The sequence below is a fragment of the Plectrocnemia conspersa genome, unplaced genomic scaffold, assembly GCF_051122295.1.
Source record: "Plectrocnemia conspersa isolate PC_06_02 unplaced genomic scaffold, ASM5112229v1 ptg000014l, whole genome shotgun sequence".
NCBI classification, from domain to species: domain Eukaryota; kingdom Metazoa; phylum Arthropoda; class Insecta; order Trichoptera; family Polycentropodidae; genus Plectrocnemia; species Plectrocnemia conspersa.
Genome location: NW_028277178.1, coordinates 14,328,953 through 14,349,439, shown reverse-complemented (window position 1 = coordinate 14,349,439; position 20,487 = coordinate 14,328,953). Strand labels below are relative to the sequence as shown.

Genomic DNA, 20,487 nt, shown 5'->3' with positions numbered 1-20,487 from the left:
GCTTTCAACTTCCGCATTTTTGTGACCTACAAAATAACTCATTTTGAAATTTTGCGTCCCAAATTGCATATTTCAAAATCTAGTCATATTCGCATAGCTGTATATTATTTAATATATTCGCGCCATAGTTACCAATTTATGAGTTATATATACTATAAATGAATTAAACGACAGTTTGAATTGAATAATTATTGTAATAGGTTTAGCCGTATATACTGCGAAACTAATCAACGTTATGAGCTAGGCGTAAAACCGATTATCGATCAGCTGCAAGTGAATTGTACTTACACCGGTCGGGTTTCTAATCAAAGCTATGCGCCAAAACAACTTTGGTAGTTTTCGTTCTTAACCCAGTTGCCGGCACGCCATGCCCGAATGTGGCCAATCGAGTTAGCTAGGGCGTTATAGCGAATCGTAAAAGTGGAAGCCTTTGATTTTTTCCCTACCAAACATTAATGCCTAATGATACGATTTGAATATGAGAATATCGGCCCACTCGGATTACGGCCCTGCTTGATTGTTAGCATTATATTTTTATTGCCAAGCGCCCCGGACTTATTACAAATAATTTGACCCAGCTATTTTCGGTTTTATGGTGGACCCCGTATTTTTGTGCCAATTAAATAAATAGTCCAATATGCAAAATAACGGCGGCGCTGAAACGAAACTCGTGTGTGGGTATACAAACGAAAAAAATCAGAGCTACGAATTAATTTGATTTAATTATAACTTTTGTAGCTAACACGCACATTATATTTGCACACACACAATTTAATATAATTATTTATGCGTGTGTACACGCATATACAGAGTGTTCTAAACAAAAAGTATAACATCAAATACTGAAAAAAATGTTTACAAATTTATTATATAAAATGCTCCATTACCGGGATAATAAAATAAATAAATACTAACCAAACGATTTATGTGTTGTAGCTACGTAACACATTAAACATGTCATAATAATTGAAAACATTGCTTACATAACATCAGTAGAAGTGTTAATATTATATACTAAAGTTGCTCAGCGCAGTTATTAGTTATTTTTGAGAAGTAAAAATTCCAAATCATCTTCAAATGATATAGATATGTTGGTAATTCCAGCAAGCATAAAAGTATACTAGAAAGTTTTAAAGCGTGTCTCATCAGTAGAAGTCAAATAGTCTCATTTAGAAAGATGATTCATTGATAGGTTAAGAGCTATGTAAAAAAGTTCCGATCGAAGCAATTAACATACCTATTATAGAATGCTTATTAAATTACAACTATCAACAAATACAAATAGAACTAACCTATTCAAATACAACAAAGTTAGCCAAGAACAAACTAACGTATGCACAGAAGGTTAAAAATAACATTACGTAATTGATCCAAATATTAACAGAAAACAATGACTTATCTAAAATTAAAAAAAAATTACTGAAGAGCTAATTTAACAAATGAGTACCATGCTTATACCTAATGAGCAAAATATACGAAAATTGTCACTATGTGTGGATCATAGGATCAAAGGGCCTTTTTTGTTAAGGCAAAGTTTGTTATTTAATATTTAATATGTTGCAATTGAGAAGTGTTCTGTGGGTGCCTTTGAAGGCTGCATGCGTATCCAATGTGGGTTTGCTCTGGATTTCCGATGTCGAGCTGCACCAGTGGACGCGAAGAGAGAAGCGGCGAGTTTAGAGGTCCAAGATAGAGATTTTTTCAAGATCTGATGCCTTGAACTTTGATGTATATGTATAAGTGTAAATAAAGCAAAAAAGTCTCTGAGAAATGTCTGAAAAGAAGTCATTTTACAAAGTGTAATTATTATTTGCCCGCGTTCTCATATTTAAATCCATGGCGATTTATATTGTCCACCTCTTTTCGCTGGGACTGATGGATACATTTTTTTGTAACAAATTGCTAGTGGGTGATAAACAGATTACGAACGGCTGTTTTGAGAGTAACACCTGAATTTTTTATTCAGAGTTATGAATATTTTAATCCTTTCTGATTTAGTGCAGTTAATATGTTTTCTACGAAAGTCTCTTATTTTAACGAAGTAACACATTTTTTAGACCTTTAAAACGACTTTTAATAAATTAAATTTACCTTTTTATGATTTATTAGTGTAATGTATTTCTTTAATTGTGAATAAAAAAAATAATTTAATTGATAAGCTCGACAAAAATAAGCATTAAAACATGGGGTTAAAATTGTATGTGATAAAATCAAACAATTTTTTATAAATATATGAGATTTTCTTTGATGAAATGGCTAGTTATGATTAAAACATTTTTATATTTAATATGTACGACTTAGCTCGGTTTAATATTTAATACGATAATAATCCGTAAGATTAGGAAAATTTGTAATTATCGATCGGAATTTTATTTTGATATTTTTTCAATTATCTCATACAAAAATAAAATCATTTGACTTTAAATTTTATTAAATTTAACTTGTTGTTTTATTGTTTACTTTTTTATTATTGTAAATTTTACACTCTGCTCTGTACCTCAGCGGTGAACGGACGCATCCGCGCCTGCTCTCGCTGCCGTTCAAAGCTCCGACCCCCCACCCGCGACCATTTGCAACAACTACGACGCCAGAGACATTGCCGGCGCGATGAAGAAGACGCTTACGCGCAAGCGTGCGGTGGGTACGTTAAAAGCGTACCTATCGCCATCAGCAGAACAAGAATGGCAGATGCCAAAGAAAACTGCCCGACCCTCTACTGACGCCAACCTGTTGCCGACTTCAAGTCATAACAGGTATGACAAACTCCCCGAAGTTGCCGGGAGTAAACACGCAAGAGTGCCACCTGTCATCATGGAGGTGGTTGGCACACATCTCCAGACCATCGACCTCATCAAGTCGATGACCAAATCAGGTAATTTTACCCTCCGCTACACCGGAAGAGGTAATGTTTCCATCCAGTGTGCGACGCTCGAACTACGAGCGACCCTGATGGATGGTTTGAAGGGCCGCCGTGCCTTTCACACCTTCACTGCCGACGAAGACAAGACAGTTAAATCTGTCTTGAGGGGGCTTCCTGAGGTTCCCGTTGAAGAAATCGCTGCTGATTTGGAGCGGCAAGGATTAAGCGTCGTCAAAGTAACGGCGATGAACACCAAGGCAGAGACCTCCTCGCGGCTCTACCTGACGCAATTTTCCGCTGAGACGACGGTGACGTCCATAAGAAGCATCCGGTACGTTTGCTTCACTAAGGCCACGCTTGAAAAATACAAGCGTAATAAGTCGCACGCGACTCAATGTTTCAGATGCCAGCAGTATGGCCACGCTGCGAGGAACTGCCAACGAGACCCCAGATGCGTGAAATGCACAGGAAACCACGCCACTTCTGAATGCACTAAAAAAGACCGAGAGACGCCAGCAACCTGCACTGGATGCAGCGGAAGTCACCCGGCCAACTACAAGGACTGTCCTCGCAGGACAGAATATCTCCTGCAGATGAAGAAGAGGCAGCAAAAGCCACATACCGCCGTACTGACCGCACCCAAGCCAACGTTCGCTCTGGAACAGAGTCAGTTTCCTGCCCTTCGGCCAACGAAACCAGCAGTGAAAAAACCGACTATCGTCCCGGAAGCCACCCCAATTAAGACGCAACAACGCCCCCAAGCCCGACAGTCTGAGAAGCCCTCATCAGAAGCCATGTCTACTGATGAGCTTCGCAGGATGCTGACTATCCTCCAGGAAATCCGAACTAAGGCCGGAAAGTGCGCTAGCAAAATTGAAATTGCTTTGATGATGGTCGAGTATCTCGATGACCTCTTCTAAAGAAGACATTCAACTCATGACGTGGAATTCCCGTGGGATCCGTAACAAAACCGGAGAGCTGGAGCTGTTAATCAGTGAGTACAAACTTGATATTGTCGTAGTCACCGAAACTTATCTAAAACCACATGTTAACGTATATTTACCTAACTTTGCCTGCATTCGGAGGGACCGACCCTCAAGGCCAGGCGGAGGGGTCGCGATATTTGTTAAAAAATCGATAAAACACGCACGTATAAACACTAACACTAATAATCTAGAAACCGTCGCGATTCAAATTATTCATAAAAATAAAATAATAATAATTGCTGCGGGGTATAATTCGCCTAGTGACGAACTGCTCCGAAGTGATCTAGATTCGATATTTTCTCTAGGAGACTCGGTCATTCTGACTGGGGACTTCAATGCCCGTCATATGCATTGGGGCTGTTCTGGGGCTAATCGATCTGGAGCGTCACTTTTTAACTACTTGAGCGACTCTGACACGATTGTTAACTTTCCAAATTCACCGTCGCATTACCCTTCCAATCACATGACGCCGTCAATTCTGGATATTGCTTTGGTCAAGGGTAACTTAAATACGTCAGAAATGTATTGCGTTCAGGCATTGTCTTCTGACCATCTTCCAGTGTTATTCTCGCTGGAGGGTTCAGCGGAGGTAGTCTCTGAAACGCTTTTTGACTATTTAAAAGCTGACTGGAAAAAGTTTAAAGATATAGTCGAGTCTCGTTTGCAAGATGAGCGACAGAATTATACTCCGCATAACATTAAACAAATTGACGATGATATCAGTTATTTAACATCCGTTATCGAAGAAGCCAAAATATCATCAATACCGACGCGTAAAAATTATAATAATAAAAATCAACTTACTCCACAACTTATCGAAATAATAAAAATCAAAAATAAACTAAGAAAACAGTGGCAAAATAATAAATCTCCGCGACTTAAATCTGTAATAAACCGCGTAACTAGTTATATTCGCGATAAAATTCAGCAAATAAAAAACGAATCGTGGACGCGTAAACTAAAAAATCTAAACCCGGCAGATAATTCCTTATGGAAAATAACTAAATCACTTAAATATAAACATTCGGAAATACCCCCATTAAAAAATGGAAACACCATCGCATGCACGAACAAGGATAAGGCAGAAAATTTAGCCAGCGCTTTCTCAACATCTTATTCGCTTACTGTAAACTACTTAGATTCAAAAATAGACAACAAAGTCGCCCGTGCGATACGAAATATTAATTCATCTAGCGTAGATATTAGTTTAGTGAACAAAGTTGGTTTAACAGAAGTTAATAACATCATAAAAAATTTAAAGAATAGAAAAAGTCCCGGTATAGATAAATTAGATAACGTTACGATAAAACAACTTCCAAGAATTAGCATCAATTATCTAACAAATATTTTTAATGCCTGCTTATCTTTCGGGTACTTTCCCGCTATTTGGAAAACCGCAAAGATCCACCCAATTAGAAAGCCAGGAAAGGATAACACTATCGCAATTAATTATCGTCCAATAAGCTTATTACCGTCATTCAGTAAACTATTTGAAAAAATAATTTTATCACGTTTAAAGGGATCTTTGGGGAATAAAATTATCAATGAACAATTTGGCTTCCGCGAAAACCACTCTACGACTCATCAGCTCAATAGGTTAACAGAGCACATCTCTGCTAATTTTAACATGAAAAAATCAACGGGACTCTTATTGTTAGATGTGGAAAAAGCGTTTGATACTGTGTGGCATGATGGGTTGATTTACAAACTCCACAAATATAAAACCCCTAACTATCTGCTACACTTGTTACGCTCCTACCTTGATCGTCGAAGTTATGTTGTTTCAGTAAATAATGAACAATCGATACCGCGTAATATCCCAGCTGGTGTTCCTCAGGGGAGTTTACTTGGACCGTTCCTTTTCATTTTGTACACAAATGATATACCTATTTTAAAAAATACTTGTCTTTCAATGTATGCCGATGATACGGCGATAATGAGTAGCTCTTACGGTCTTAAGCCTATTTCAATAAAATTGCAAAAATCCTTAACTCTCTTAAGTAATTATTTCAAAAAGTGGAAAATAAAAATAAATCAGGACAAAACGGAGGCTATAATTTTTACAACTCGAAGACAACCTTTGCCCCCGACTATTATAAGCGAGCAGGGAAAGTGTATAGAATGGAAGGCGAGCGTTAAGTACCTCGGAATTCACCTGGACTCCAAGCTTAAATTTAATAAACACATAACCGAACTTAAATCTAAAGGGCTCGCAGCCATTGCGGCGTTAAAACCAATTTTTAATCGAAAAAGTGCGCTAAATACTAAAAATAAAATTCTATTATATAAGCAATTAATCAGACCGGCAATGACTTACGCCTGCCCAGTGTGGAGTAATACGTGTAATACTAACTTTTCTAAACTACAAGTTGTTCAAAATAAAGCTATAAAAATAATTTATAATACACCTTTTTATACTAACCTCAAAAAACTTCATAATAAATATTTAATTCCAACTATTAAAGAACATGTTCACCACCATACTAATAATTATTATAAAAAAATACCGCGAAATCATACTAACCCGTTAATCTCAAGAATCGGTGATTACGACAAAAACAAACTCAAATTTAAATATAAACATAAAATGCCAAAGCACATCTTGCTCTGACGCATAAATTTTATCTATTAATTTAACAGCTCCAGGTCCACGAGTTTTATATTAAAAATATATATTTATAATTTATAAATTTTTTTTTTTTTTTTTTTGTTAAAGGTGTTTATGTACTTTGACCTAAACTTAACGTATTTTATGTTCTTTTATTATTCTTATTTTTGTAATTTCTCTTAATTTAGCTAATCAATCGTAAATTGTGATAATGGTAATTAACCAGCAACCAATGAAATGTAAATATATATGTTTATAAAAATGTATTATTTAATTATGTAATAAACAAAAATTAAAAAAAAAAAAAAATTGTAAATTTTACAATATATGTATATATCTTGTGTATTTTTTAAAAGGCAGTATCGCCGTTATTAATATATGTAAAGGCTTATTTTCTGTGCAGTAAAAAAGTAGCTTATATCTTATTTTACAATAGCGTCCAAACGCGACTTAACTAAAAATAAATTATAATATTCATCTGTGAGATGGTGAAAATATTAAAAAAGTTAAGCTGAGATGAGCGTTCAGAATTAAATTATTATTAATTAAAATTAATTCTGATCTCTTACTAAACACGCTAAACTTTGTTATAAAAATTGATACTCAAGTGGGATTTGCTTTATCGATCTTTCAATTAAAATTATACTAAAGTATTTAATATATTAAAAAAATATTAAGGCAAGCTTATTTTTATAGAATTTAATTTCGTTTTAAAAATTAAGAAGTAAATACTTTAGAATATAATAACTAGTTTATATTAAACTTATATCAGGAAAACGGTATTATTTTCTCGTTATTCTAGTTTATTTATAAGGGACGTTTACAGTATAACTAAGAGACCTATACAAATATTGTACACTTATCTGATTATTTGTGATATTAAAAAGCATGAGAACATATTGAACGCCAACCATAAAATAATATTAAAGGTTTTTATATATAAATTGAATAACACATATAACTATATATTTTTTGAATAAATTTGCTTAATTTGACATTATGTATATTGTATTTAATATAATTCATAAACTATGATAGCTAACCTTATTTATTTCTTTATATTTTATTAACTTTATTGTGGGTTTATTCTAATATGTATAAATAAAATATGCATTAACCTTAGAATAAATTTAATATCGTAATCTGATATGGTAAGTTCCAAAGAAAAACCCTATGTCAAAAGCTCGATTTTCAATTAAGCAGAACATTTTACTACTTTAAATGTAATAATATTGTATACTTAAAGAAGCAATTTAGTTTATTAATAAACAGATATTAACATATTATAAATAGTAATTCATATTTTGTTAATTGTTTGTAGTGTAGTAAAACATGTCATTGCGACTTATGAATAGTTAACCATATTTTTTGTTCAATTATACAAAATTTTATATTCATGTTATTTTAAAAAATTATCGATTTTCACTTCTAGATTAAAACTTTTGTGACAAATTTGTTGCCACTTATTTTAATACACAAAAACCTTGCTGCTTATCAATCAATTATCCTTTAATGTGATTTGATGTATGCGTGTGAATATGATCTTGAATATATTATATAAAATCGAAAACCGTCAGTAATTCTCAATCAGCAATTTGTTTCAGTTTTTATGTATGGTAGTCACTTTTCTAACTTTTCGTACATATGGGAAAACATTTGCTTTCAACGAAAGTTTGAAAACAAACAACAGTGGATGCGCGAACAGGTTATGTATTACCAAGTATGAAAATTGAACTACCGTATCATGTTTGTATTTTGTTATTATCCGTGTGTAAAATATTATCATACAGTAAAAAATACACTAATACATTTTGAGTGCTATTTATTAGATTATACCATTCGAACGTAATCAGAAACATAATAATTGTTAATGTGCACGCGCCTTAATGACTCCCGATAATTTAGTACGTTTTGTGCGTGTGTACTTTGGTATAAGGAAAGTTTTGCTACCATAAACACTGACTCAAAAATCGGGATTTCGGACCCGTTCACGCACGTTGATTGTTCTGGATCGCGTGACGATTCATATGGGTGTATTTGTGAAAGGGTGCATATACACGTACACACATACACGCATTAATATTTAGGTACGTGTGTATACACAAGAGGAAAAAGCTCGTGCCAAGCACTGGATATAAACGATGCTCCATTTCGGGCAAGGATTCCAGATTGCTTCGGTCGAACAACTTTTAGATTGCTTAATTCGTATTTGAATAACCTCTCAGATGCTGAAATTGAAAATTGTGTTTTGTGAAACTTAGCGTTTCGCGGTAAGGCCAACCTATAACGGCTTTCATGCCGCAATGGTGATCGTGCAAGTGATTGGTCAAGTGAAATTTTTGATATTCCAGCGCTAAGTGAAGGAACTTAATTTTCTTGCTTTAAATTAACGTGAAAAAGGGTAGTTCCAACTCAAGCAGATTGAAAGCATTATTTTAAAAGTGATTTACGATACCTCTAATTTATAAAAGCTACGTATTTGCCATTAAATATAATATATATTTAAATAGCTAATTTATATTAAACAAACATTTATTATATACGTAAATATCAAATAATTAATTAGACTGAATAACGACTATAATTTCAATATGAACTTCGATAGGTAATTTAAAATTATATTATTTGATATTTATTTACTTTTTTTAAAGTATGTGCAAATTTATGATATAGTTAACAGGTAAAGTTGTTTATAAAGTTAATATCAGAGTCTTCCGAAATCTATGTTTTCTTGCTGTTAATTTGTTTAATTATTATTAGAATTTTTTTTTTCAAATAAAATTATATATTGTAATTTAAAATACATTTTGTCACTTTTTATATATATATATATATATAACAAATCAGTTTCAGTGTGAATATATTTAATGTGTTTTTCTTCTTTGAAAAGATTTACCAGTGGTACATTTTGCATCACCTCAAAGTGGGTCAAATCTGGTATTTAAGATGATTGCTATGGCTATAGATTCGGAGCATTACAAATATACAATTATATTGTACAAGATGCGACAAAATACTAATCGTCAAGAAAGTCATATAAATGATAAATATTTTTAATCCACGTATGTTCATTTGAGCTTAGTTTAAAGATCTTTGACGCTAAAATATAATATCTTTACCGGTAATATGACGCTAAAGTATGTTTTTTGCCGCAATTCATATTGAATAAATAAATGCGTTTTTTGAGACAGATAGCAAGCGTACAAAATAATATCTCATTATTTACCATCACAGTGAATAATTTCATAAGAAATGTTTTTTTTTAAATTTTTTTGATATATGGTAAATTAAAATTAGTAATTATTATTTAATTATAATTTTAATAGATCTTCATAGATTAGGTTTTCTTGAAATTTAAGCCCTTTAAACCCATTGAATCCTGAGCTTCTAAGTAATTTTCGTAGAAATATTTGACTAAAAAAGCAATTTCGACTATTTTTTTTTTTTTTGATAATTGTACACACCTTATGCAACTCTGAAAAAAAAATTTAAAAATGTGATAAAAAATATTTATTTCATACAAAAATATTTATTGCATATAAAAATATTCATTGCATATAAAAGGTTAAAACAATAAAAATCATAACAGTTTTCTGATCTAAACTAAATTTAAAATGATAATTATGACACCTAGCATAATTTACACCAGTACACCGTTTTCTTGCGTATTTGGTGGCCCAAAAGTATCCTCTCAGATTTTTATTTGGAGGCCGGAATACCGGCCCGTAGAATAATTATGATAAATATTGAGGCCGTTCATGTTTTCTACGAATATGCGTCACTTCTTTAGGCTTATGGAATTCAAAGAGTTAATTAAAATTAAATCCCAGATTCACAGACATTGATTTCAGACTGGTGTCTTACTACTTACTTGGTAGTAATTGATTATGTTTAAACTGTTGTACTTGGGCTTATGCCTGTCATGTTGCATCATAAAATATAAAAAATAAAATAAAAATATATAATCAGATTTAGAAAATCAGATCAGCTTTAAAAAAATAAACACATTATCTGTGTCAGCGTTTCGCCTGAAGGTAAGTTGCGACTTAAACAAAAGTACCAAATTTATCATTGACCATTACAGGGCTTAAGCAAACATATGTAAAAAATATAAAATTTTAGTTACTGAATAATTCATAAATGCTTGATAAAAAAAGCATAAATTAAGTCATAAAAAAATTTATTCTAAAATAAAAAGCAGCTGCACAACCTTTCCACTTCATTCGTTATATTTGGTCTACTTTAATTGATAACGTTTGAAAAAGGTTTAAGAATTAGCTTAAATGGTAACCGTTGATTTCAAACGTTAACATTAACAATATAATAATTCATTAACTACTTAAAAATATTTAAAGATTAATACTAGTGATTTAACTAAAATATTTGTTAAAACAATAAAGGTATTACAAGTTTTAACTAGCAAAAAAGTCGAGCCCATTTTGACCGAAGAAAAGTTTATGGCTTCCATTTTCTTGAATACAAAAGGGGTTAATACTTATTGATTATCTTGCCAAGGGCAAAACGATTAATGGTAATTATGATTCTGATATTTCGAACATATTGAACAACAAAAATCGTGGGCAAATGCGTATCAAGGAAAAATATCATTTAAAAACAAATCCATAAAATAAAATTACCTCGCAAATTCTTAAAATATCATCCACAATTTTAAATCCTATATATGGTTCTCTCACTTAAAATGCTTTCTTCAAAGTAACTTGTTAGGAGCAGAAATTAACTACTTAAATTATACTAAATATATGAAAACTCATTTTAAGTCGTATTAATATATAATTGTATATATTATATAATAAGCACTTAAAATAGTCGATTTGCAATTTAAACTTATTTTTTATTATGTTTTTAATATGAAAAACAAGTATAGACGAATTAATATAAAATAAAATCAATAAAATTATATTCAGTCATGACCGTTGCTAATACGGAGAATAGAATGAATGAGAAATATAAAAAAATCACAGAAAAACCCCATTCGGTATACTTTTGCCGTGACGTGAAAGCCTCCTCCGTTTTGAGCTAATGACCTCCGCCTTACGTTATGAGGGTAGTTTCGTAATGCCGACTTGGCTGGAACTGAAAATTGGCATATCGCATGTTTACCAATCTGAAAATCGAAAGCAGCTGAAATAATGTAATCTCCCCGCAACGCATATGTATGACAAAGTTTGTACGAAACGTGAGCCTAATATTTCATACGGTTATCTTGGTAACAAATGACCCCACTTGGACCCCGAACATATTGCTTTTTTTATTCATAAGAAATAAATAGCTCATTAGCGTATTCGCGGATATACGGCTATAAATTGTAGGTTGTATCACACGTAGGTTTGATATAGATGTACTAGATTTTTATTATTATACGTAGTAGAATAGAACTTAATTTAATTAGAAGAGCGCCACATGTGCATTCTCCAACATTCTAACAAATCGTCAATTTAACTGAGGTTGTACCGCAAAAGCACGGTGCAATAATATGAATCTGACTTAACCGTTCATCCTTTAATATGTGCATAGTTTATTTTTGTAATATGTATATGCATATAAAACTAATATATAAATTTTATATCTACATTATCAATAAATATTTAAGTAATGTTACTATTGAAATGTTTAGTATTTTTTTAAAGTTAAAAACAAGTACTTTGCGTATCAAACTTAGTTAAATCCATTTATAATGACTCATGTATGAGTTATATGGGTAAAAGTTGCTTAATTTTGGTTATTCGTAGAAAGTTTTTTCTGTAACAATCAAACATTATTATACAAGAGAAATGTATAAGCGATTAAATAATACAAATAAAATTTTCTTTTTACGTATTATTAGAATAATGTATTTTTAATTTATTTTTCAAGGTAAATTTGATTATGATTGTCGAAATTATGTACTAGTTGTGTCTTTTTGCTTTGCTTGGATAAAATTTAAAATAGCTAACGTGTTTAGTAATACGCATTTAAGGCAACCACAATAACCATATTTTTAACGCTATTAATGATCGACGTAACTCTATTTGATGCGAGTTCGGATGATTTTTTTTGTCCCAAGTTTGAGATATCAGGTCAAATTTCTTAGACTGACTGGGAAAGACTTATTTGCTCACCCACTTTGGCGTTGGATTTTTTATTCTTTATTATTATAATATTTACGTTCTAGTCAGATTTTGAATTAAAAGATTTGGCAACCGCGCACTTGTCCTTACTTGCCACTTACTATGTTTGTCAATGTTATACAATATTTGTATTTGCTTATTGCTTTTTTCGTGGTCAATACGTAAATTTAAAAAAAATAGTAATTAAATATAATATTCGTATCGTATATATTAGCTAATATTAATTTTGATGATAATGATAATAGTGATCGTAATGTAGATAATAATGAAAAAAATTAAGGCGAAGATAATTAAAATTATGGAGCTCATAATATCTAAATAAATTTAAATAATTTTGGGTAAAAAACAATGTATAATGAGGTCAATTAAGAACTTTACTTTTTACAATAAAGTATTTCAGTCAAATTGACTTCCATACTCTTGAAAACTGTAAAATATAATTTAATAATTTGGAAAAAAATAAAAATAAAAATAGTACTATTCTGATAGTAGCTAAAATATATTTTTTTAACATAAATGTAACCATCATGACTTGACAGGTTTTCTTGATGCGTCATATTGGACATTATATGATATAAAAAATGATTATACATTTCAACATTTAAAGAGGAATAAATAATAAAAAATCAGTTATAGTACAAACCTAAAATAGGTGAATACCTTCCCACATTTTTTTCAGCATATCATAGCTATCGTAAAAAACAGCTTGTTGAGAAGTTTTTGAATAAATTGTTTTTTGTAATTAACTATGTAGAAAATTTATATTTTTTTACCCCTTTCATTTAATGAATAACGAGAAAAAAATATATGCATTTCATTTTTATTATTATAATTTAAACAACTTCTTAATATTCTTAAATGTATTAGATTATAAAGTTGCATATGATCGATCATTTCTGCTGGAAACTTCTGCTATACCCAATTAAAAGCAGCATTTATTTATCAGTGTTGTTTATGTTATGCTATTTTTTTTGCAGAATTATTGTCGCAAAGTGTAATTGGGGTTATTATATAATGTCTGATCAAGACAATGCTTTTAATTGACAGCATTTTTTATATTAAAACTAAATTTAGCTACCACAACGGGAAACTCTAGAACTACTTAAACCATGCATTTTAACCGCGCGATTCGTCGGTCTTTACCAACTAATTTTTTAATTATATTTAACTATAATCATATATTTATTTAAGTAGTTAACGCACATGCATACACGTTAGCTTTTTATTTTTAAAAAAAGTCAACGGAAAGAGTTAAGTCGATTAAATCTTTACGTTACAATAAAAACACACGGAGAATTACACAATCACATAATTAATCCGTATTCGTATGCAGTACATTAAAAATAATGGCAGGAGAAAATTTCAAGAACTCCATTAGTCTTCGGAATTCGCCTGGTTCGTGGTGTGCATTTTTAACTATTCACGTACCGGTCACGATAATGTTAAATAAAGGTGAGCTGTTATTGCTAGTTTTATATGCAAACGTTTATTCTGCACCACTTTCGTGTACATATTATATTTTAATATTTGTGCAAATATATAATAAGCAAATGATAAGAATGTCATATATTCTATGTGGACATGCAGGAGTATATTATAAACCTTACGGTCAACACGCAAGCCGCATTCGAATATTATATAAGAATCGTAATAATCATTTTACTATTCCTTGTACGACTTCTTGATGGTCAAAGGTTACCTTCTTGCGGAAGCCCTAATAAGTCTGAACCGAAATCCACACGATACCGCGTCATAATAACCATTCACCATAACGAATTCACACATGAACCGGTTGCGGATACCGTAACTGCTACCTCCCTTAAGGTTAAGGTGTGATTTGATTTATACACGTTATGCTGTGTTTATTTTTAGTTTTTTTTTGTTGCGGTATTATTATGGAAATTTTTAATTAAATTTTCGCATTCGCAAAAGTTTTCGGCGATTTCAGTTCTAAACCAGCGCATATACGTTGTCGTTAACCGTAACAAACTGTCGGCTGGAAAAGTGCAACAAATATTTGGCGAAATGCTTTTGCACTGGGGCGAAAGTTTAAATTGAAACTAACACCCGGCTGTGTTTGTTCTAATATTAAATATTCGCTTTATGATGATATATTATTATATGTTGTGTATGTAGGTATTTAGTACAACTTTATTTTAATAAGCCAATAAATTATTATCATGTTAGTGTTTTTACAATTGTCTTGCAAACTTTTGAAATGCTATTACTTAAGAAATATAGGAAATTAACATACATACATAGGTATAAAAATGCTAATATATCGTGATACCAAAAAAACAATGCGTAATTGTTTGACTTCACTAATGAAATTTATTCTCGAAATAACGAAAAATAATCTATTTTTTATAATTCAAAAGAAGTGGTATTTTAATATTACTTTTTTCCTTAAAATTAACCAGTTATTTTAATGTAAGATAATTATAGTTAAATTACTATTTTAGCAATTACTTAGACACGAAAGTGTTGCGGAATATGTTGATAGCCGTAGTAATTGTAAAATAATATTAAAAATGAAGGATAATTTGTATTTTTTATTTTAATACATATGTATACATAATTTAAAAAAGTTTTAAAAACATTTTTCAAGTCAACATTATAATGTATTAAGGCAGGGCTTTTTTATCATTTAACGCAGTGGAACGGCATTTCGGCACCTTTTTTACAGTATTTATTTTTAAAAAAGCAATTGACAATATGCGTAACATTTTATTTATTTATTTTTACGTAAATATAACGTCATTATTATTATTTAAACCAAACGCAGATGCTTAATTTACTGTGCTTGCGTTATTTTACTGTGCCCAAAACGAACATCCATCAATTAGGAAACAAGGCAACAGCGTAAAGAATGGAACACACAAAAGCCCTCGCTACGACCAGAAAAAATAACGCGCAAGTGTTCTTACTGTAAATATTCTCCGTCATTAAAAGAATATTTAATAAGATTCTCGTTGCAGTATACGACCTTGGATAATGCCTTTCAAGCAAATGTCACTTTCTAAAGGCTTATACATAATGCGCTGTTGTAAGAAACGAGTACATCTAGTAGCTGGATGATCGCTGCATGATTGTGATTAATCAGCAAGCTTCGCAGTGCTGGATATTTAAGCCTGGACTCCAATGAGGAGAAGAAAGTCACCAGCAGACACACGAAAACTCAGGCAGATACTCGAAAATACTAAGTTCAGACGACCTAAGACTCCCGAATACGATAATCACAGCAAGAGGAACTACCTCCACACACTCGCTGAAGGCATCTACAAGAGCTCTGAGGATATTCTACGGACACATCCCCGCGCCAGCTTCTCCACAACCGCTCAGAGAAAGCATCTCACCATTTATCGTCTGTTGCAATTGTTATATAATGTAATAAAACTGTAATTAGCCTGTGTCTTCACCTACGTCTCACTGGCTACGAAGTCACACCCTTAGAATTACAAAACCTTTAATTGCTAACCAAAATTGCAAATTTTACACACTCATGCGTATAATATGCATACAATTGACATGACTATTGATTATTGATTATTGATATATTGAAAATATTGCACTGAAAAATTTAAATAATAGTAAATGTGAAATTTAAATTATAAATTTTCTTTATTATTTCGGGATTAGCTAATTCTGCACATTGTTTAATATTCTAGTTATATATTGAATAATAAATATACGCAATTTCGCTAGTTTTATGGTATGTGTAAAATAGGTATTTTGTTATTATTACACATGTAGGCAATTGTGAACATGACGTTACGCATATTGGTTGCGCCTTTGGAGCGACCAATAACGGGGTCGTTATTCATGCACATTTGCCATTATTCACGGTTTGGTATTAGTCAATAATTGTGTTTTGATTCAATTCGAACCGAATAATAGTTTGAATGAATTGCAATGTACCTTAGTATATATAAATATATATTTAATAACGATTATATTTTCTACCGCACAACTTCCGCTTTTGTTCTTGACTTAGTATCATAATGATGCAGTAGCGATATGGAATCAGTAATGTCAATTATTACACAAACAGATGCACCGCATATGATATGTGTCTGTGATTTGGTCGATAGCGTTTAATAGCGGTTTTCCTAAGCATATCGTTGTCAGAAGCGAAAACCAGGACTTTGATATCAATATGCTATCATCACATTTGTTCATGGCAGGCACTTTGTTGATTGGAGTTTTCAACGCATCTTTTTGGTTGAAGATCGTTACTTGTATTTATATTTATTTTTTCTGGTTTGTATAACTTTAACTCCGCGGTAAATGTTATTTTGGTATAACCTTTTGTTCTTGATGATAATGATTCAATGCAGATTTTATTGTTTTTCTTCGCAGTATACTTCTTGTAAAAACAAAATTGTTTTTTTTATTTATAAAAAAATATTTTCACATAAATATTAAAAGAGCACCCATTGATCATTATTGTCCAAGTAATCAAAATTAAAGCACTAAAAAAATTTATACCGATAATTTTCTTTCGTTAAAAAGAAGACATGTTTAAATATAGTTCAATGGTTTTATTAACTTAGATGTTTTCTTATTTTTTTTTAATAACAAACACAAACAAATTTGAATTAATTAACTTTTATATATTTTTTGAACACACTCTTGATATTGTTAATACACATACAAATAAAAATCTGAATTTAGAATCTCACCATTCCAAATAAAATCAATGTAGGCTTTTTTACCATAAAAAAATTAGCTATCGAATATAATAAATCAAAATAACTTCACTTGTATAAAAGCTTTAAGATTAAATTGTCTTACTGGATGTTAAAAACAAATATTGAAAAAGTTTTAAAAAAGCTAAGAATTTAATGATACATATATCCACGATAGTTTTAAACATGTAAAAAATAATAAATTATGTATATAAACATACATATAGTGTGAATATATCCAATGTGACCTTAATCTCAGACAGACTTCTTCAATCTATAAAAGGCATATTAAATTTCCGTTCACACACTATCGATTTATTTAAATTTATGCTGTTTTAACTGTTAAAAATATCTTTGAAATATAATATTTATATTTATTACGCTAGAAAAAATATGTCTGTAAAACATTTCATTGCTTAAAGTAAAGTTATATTGCTAATAAACTATCTCATTTAACCAATGTAATTGTAAATAATGGTTTATTAAATCTACGAGTAAATTGTGAAATTACAATAAAAGATTAAGCAAATGAAAACAAATATTTTATTTATATTAATTATATCTTATAAAATACATTTTTTATAATTATTTATATAGATATCACCAAATGATCAGTCAGCAATTTATATTGCTTTACCCCCTTGTTTTGCATTGGGCTTATACTTGTAAAGATACAGCAAAAAATGAACAATTAACTTAAATAAAAACCTTCGAAGTAGGGAATCCAAATTACCCAGCAGCTCAATAAAGTTGTTAGTTAATTTACGTCAATGCAATATGACCTTGGACAATGCCCATCAAGCGAACGTCGCTTTATAGAGCTAAGAAATGACTGCAGCGATTGGCTGGATGATCACTGCATAATTGCGAATGGTTAGAAAGCCTTGCAGCCCTGAATACTTAAGCCTGGACTCTCATGAGGACGATGGACAGTGCCGATGATCCGCTTCCAGTCTCAACCTGAGTCGTCCCGATTAACGACCGCGGTTGGTTTCCCGGTCAGAAGTTACTCCGATGAAAGAGGGCAATCACAGGCAGTCACTCGAGTCACAAATAGCCATTGAAGATTTAGGCAGACACTCGAAAAGACCAGCAGTTTTACCCTGCCTGGCAGACGCGCCACCACCGACAGACGCGAAGATACGACCTGAGACTCCCGAACACGATCATTGCAGGAAGAGGAACTGCCTTCAGATACTCTAGCTACAGGCACCTACAAGATCTTCGAGGACATTTCATGGACATCATCCCTGCGCCAGCTTCTCCACCACCGCTCAAAGAAAACATCTCGGCATTCATCATCTGACGCAATTGTAATACAATCTAATAAAACTCTAACTAGATTCACCTGCGTCTCAATGGCTACAAAGTTTTACCCACTAGGGTTATCAAACATTGAATTATTAATATGTGATGTTATTATATTCTTGTTTGCATCTATAGAATTCAGTCGTCTCCAAGGCTTGGATTGAACTGAGAATTTTGGATATAGTTGCTAAATTAGTGTGGACGTGAAGAGGGAAGCTGCTACTCTTTTGGTGTTGGTCGATGTTTGCCGTATCTTTGCTTGGCCAGAGTTCGGATGAACTCTCGCCTACTCTCGTCAACCGAGTTATAATTGGCATATTATTTTTAATTTAGAGAATTAATACAATGACTGTTGCATTGATTGGTGCAAGTATTAACAGTTTTTGTCATAATTTGTAGATGTATTGATACCAGGATTTTAATTATTGTTATTCAAAACAGAATAATATGAAGTACACGGGTTTGATAAAATTATTTTTGATTCTATATTATTTTGTGTTACTTTACTAAAAAATTGTAGCCGATTCTTCTGTAAAGCATTTGTAAGACAGGCTTGTATTCTTTTTTAAGCATTGTTATTTGTTATGACTATTTTAAACATTTAAAAGTCATCTTGTTGCTTAATCTTCTAGTGACTCTTATCTTCGTATAAGAAATTTATTCTACTAGTAGTTGTTGCCATCTCACCTGATAAAAGTCATCTTGGTTGCACAGCAATGATTCGCGAAAAGCGCAAAAAGCAATCCGAGCTTTAAGCGGTGCCGAATTAGGGTCTGCCAGGTCTTGGCTTTCGCTTTTTGAATCCCTAATTCGGGCGTCAACTCGAATTTGTTTCGTTATCAGTCTAGCGGCTCTGGCTCCCTTTTGTTCTGCGTCTGGCTTTGCCTTGCTATCTCGACCAGATATCGATGCTCAAATATTCCTTTGAAAACGGCCGCCCGTTGTTTATTTCGAAGAGCGCCCGCAAACGTTTTGAATATTCAAAACGGACTGGGGAATTATTTCGACGCTTAATTGGACCATTTAATTTTAATGCCGCCGAACGCCCTGCCCATTGTGTTTTTTTTTACAAAAATAATACACGCAAAAGGCGCTTAAAGCTCGATGGAATGGCGAGCTTCTCAACTTGCGTGATTGATGCAAATTATATTGTAATATTTTGAAAATCTACTGCTAATACTTTATACTAACATTAGCTCAATGCATCAAAATAGTAAAGAATGCTCAGATAGAATCAAATATAGATTTGTATAGCAATGTCTAGAATATTTTTTTTAAATAATTCTTTCTACTATTCTTCACCAACAATTCAATGCTATGTTATGAAGTGCCAACAAAACTTGCTTTCAGATTATTAGTGATATATGTGTACATTGATATTACTACTAAATCACAAATGTAATTAAAGGTACAAAAGACCTTAAAAAACTGTAAGAATATATTCTTTATTTTTTGTTTATTTCCTAAAGTTTTTTTGGAACTCTTTTACTAAGAAATGTTTTGTCGCATATTTATTATTATTTTGCTTTTATTTAGATTCTTAATATGATTTGATATGTTTATCTAAGTTTTTTTCTAATCAACATTAACAATTAAATTAGTTATGTTATAAATGGATAAATTTGGTATTAAATTAAAATATATTGTATGAAAATGAATCAAAGTGAACCGTTAATCAAAATTAGCTCGTGATATCTACTAGTGGTAATCAGAGTTGTTTACAGTTTAAATAATATACACAAATATGTCGATGAACCGTTATAAATGTAATTTGAAATACCTGAAACTGGGGCTTTGAACTACAATAATAATGATATGTATCGTGGTATAGAGGTTTAGAGATTATTAATCTAGGGCTGTGAAGTTGTTGGAAATTTTTCTCGACTCTGACTCCGGACTTAAAAACATA

The 20,487-nt window shown here is 31.6% G+C and overlaps 2 protein-coding genes across 2 annotated transcripts in view; one reads left to right on the top strand and one right to left on the bottom strand.

Annotated features, from left to right (window-relative positions):
- LOC148226276 (focadhesin) overlaps window positions 1–20,487 on the bottom strand; it is a 600,544-nt gene that overhangs the window by 165,460 nt on the left and 414,597 nt on the right. The window lies entirely within an intron of this gene.
- LOC148226288 (uncharacterized) lies at window positions 2,473–6,553 on the top strand. Its single transcript, XM_088203770.1, has 2 exons — window positions 2,473–3,191; window positions 3,264–6,553. The coding sequence occupies exons 1-2, from the start codon at window positions 2,608–2,610 to the stop codon at window positions 3,778–3,780; spliced, it is 1,101 nt and encodes a 366-aa protein (XP_088059896.1). The 5' UTR covers window positions 2,473–2,607; the 3' UTR covers window positions 3,781–6,553.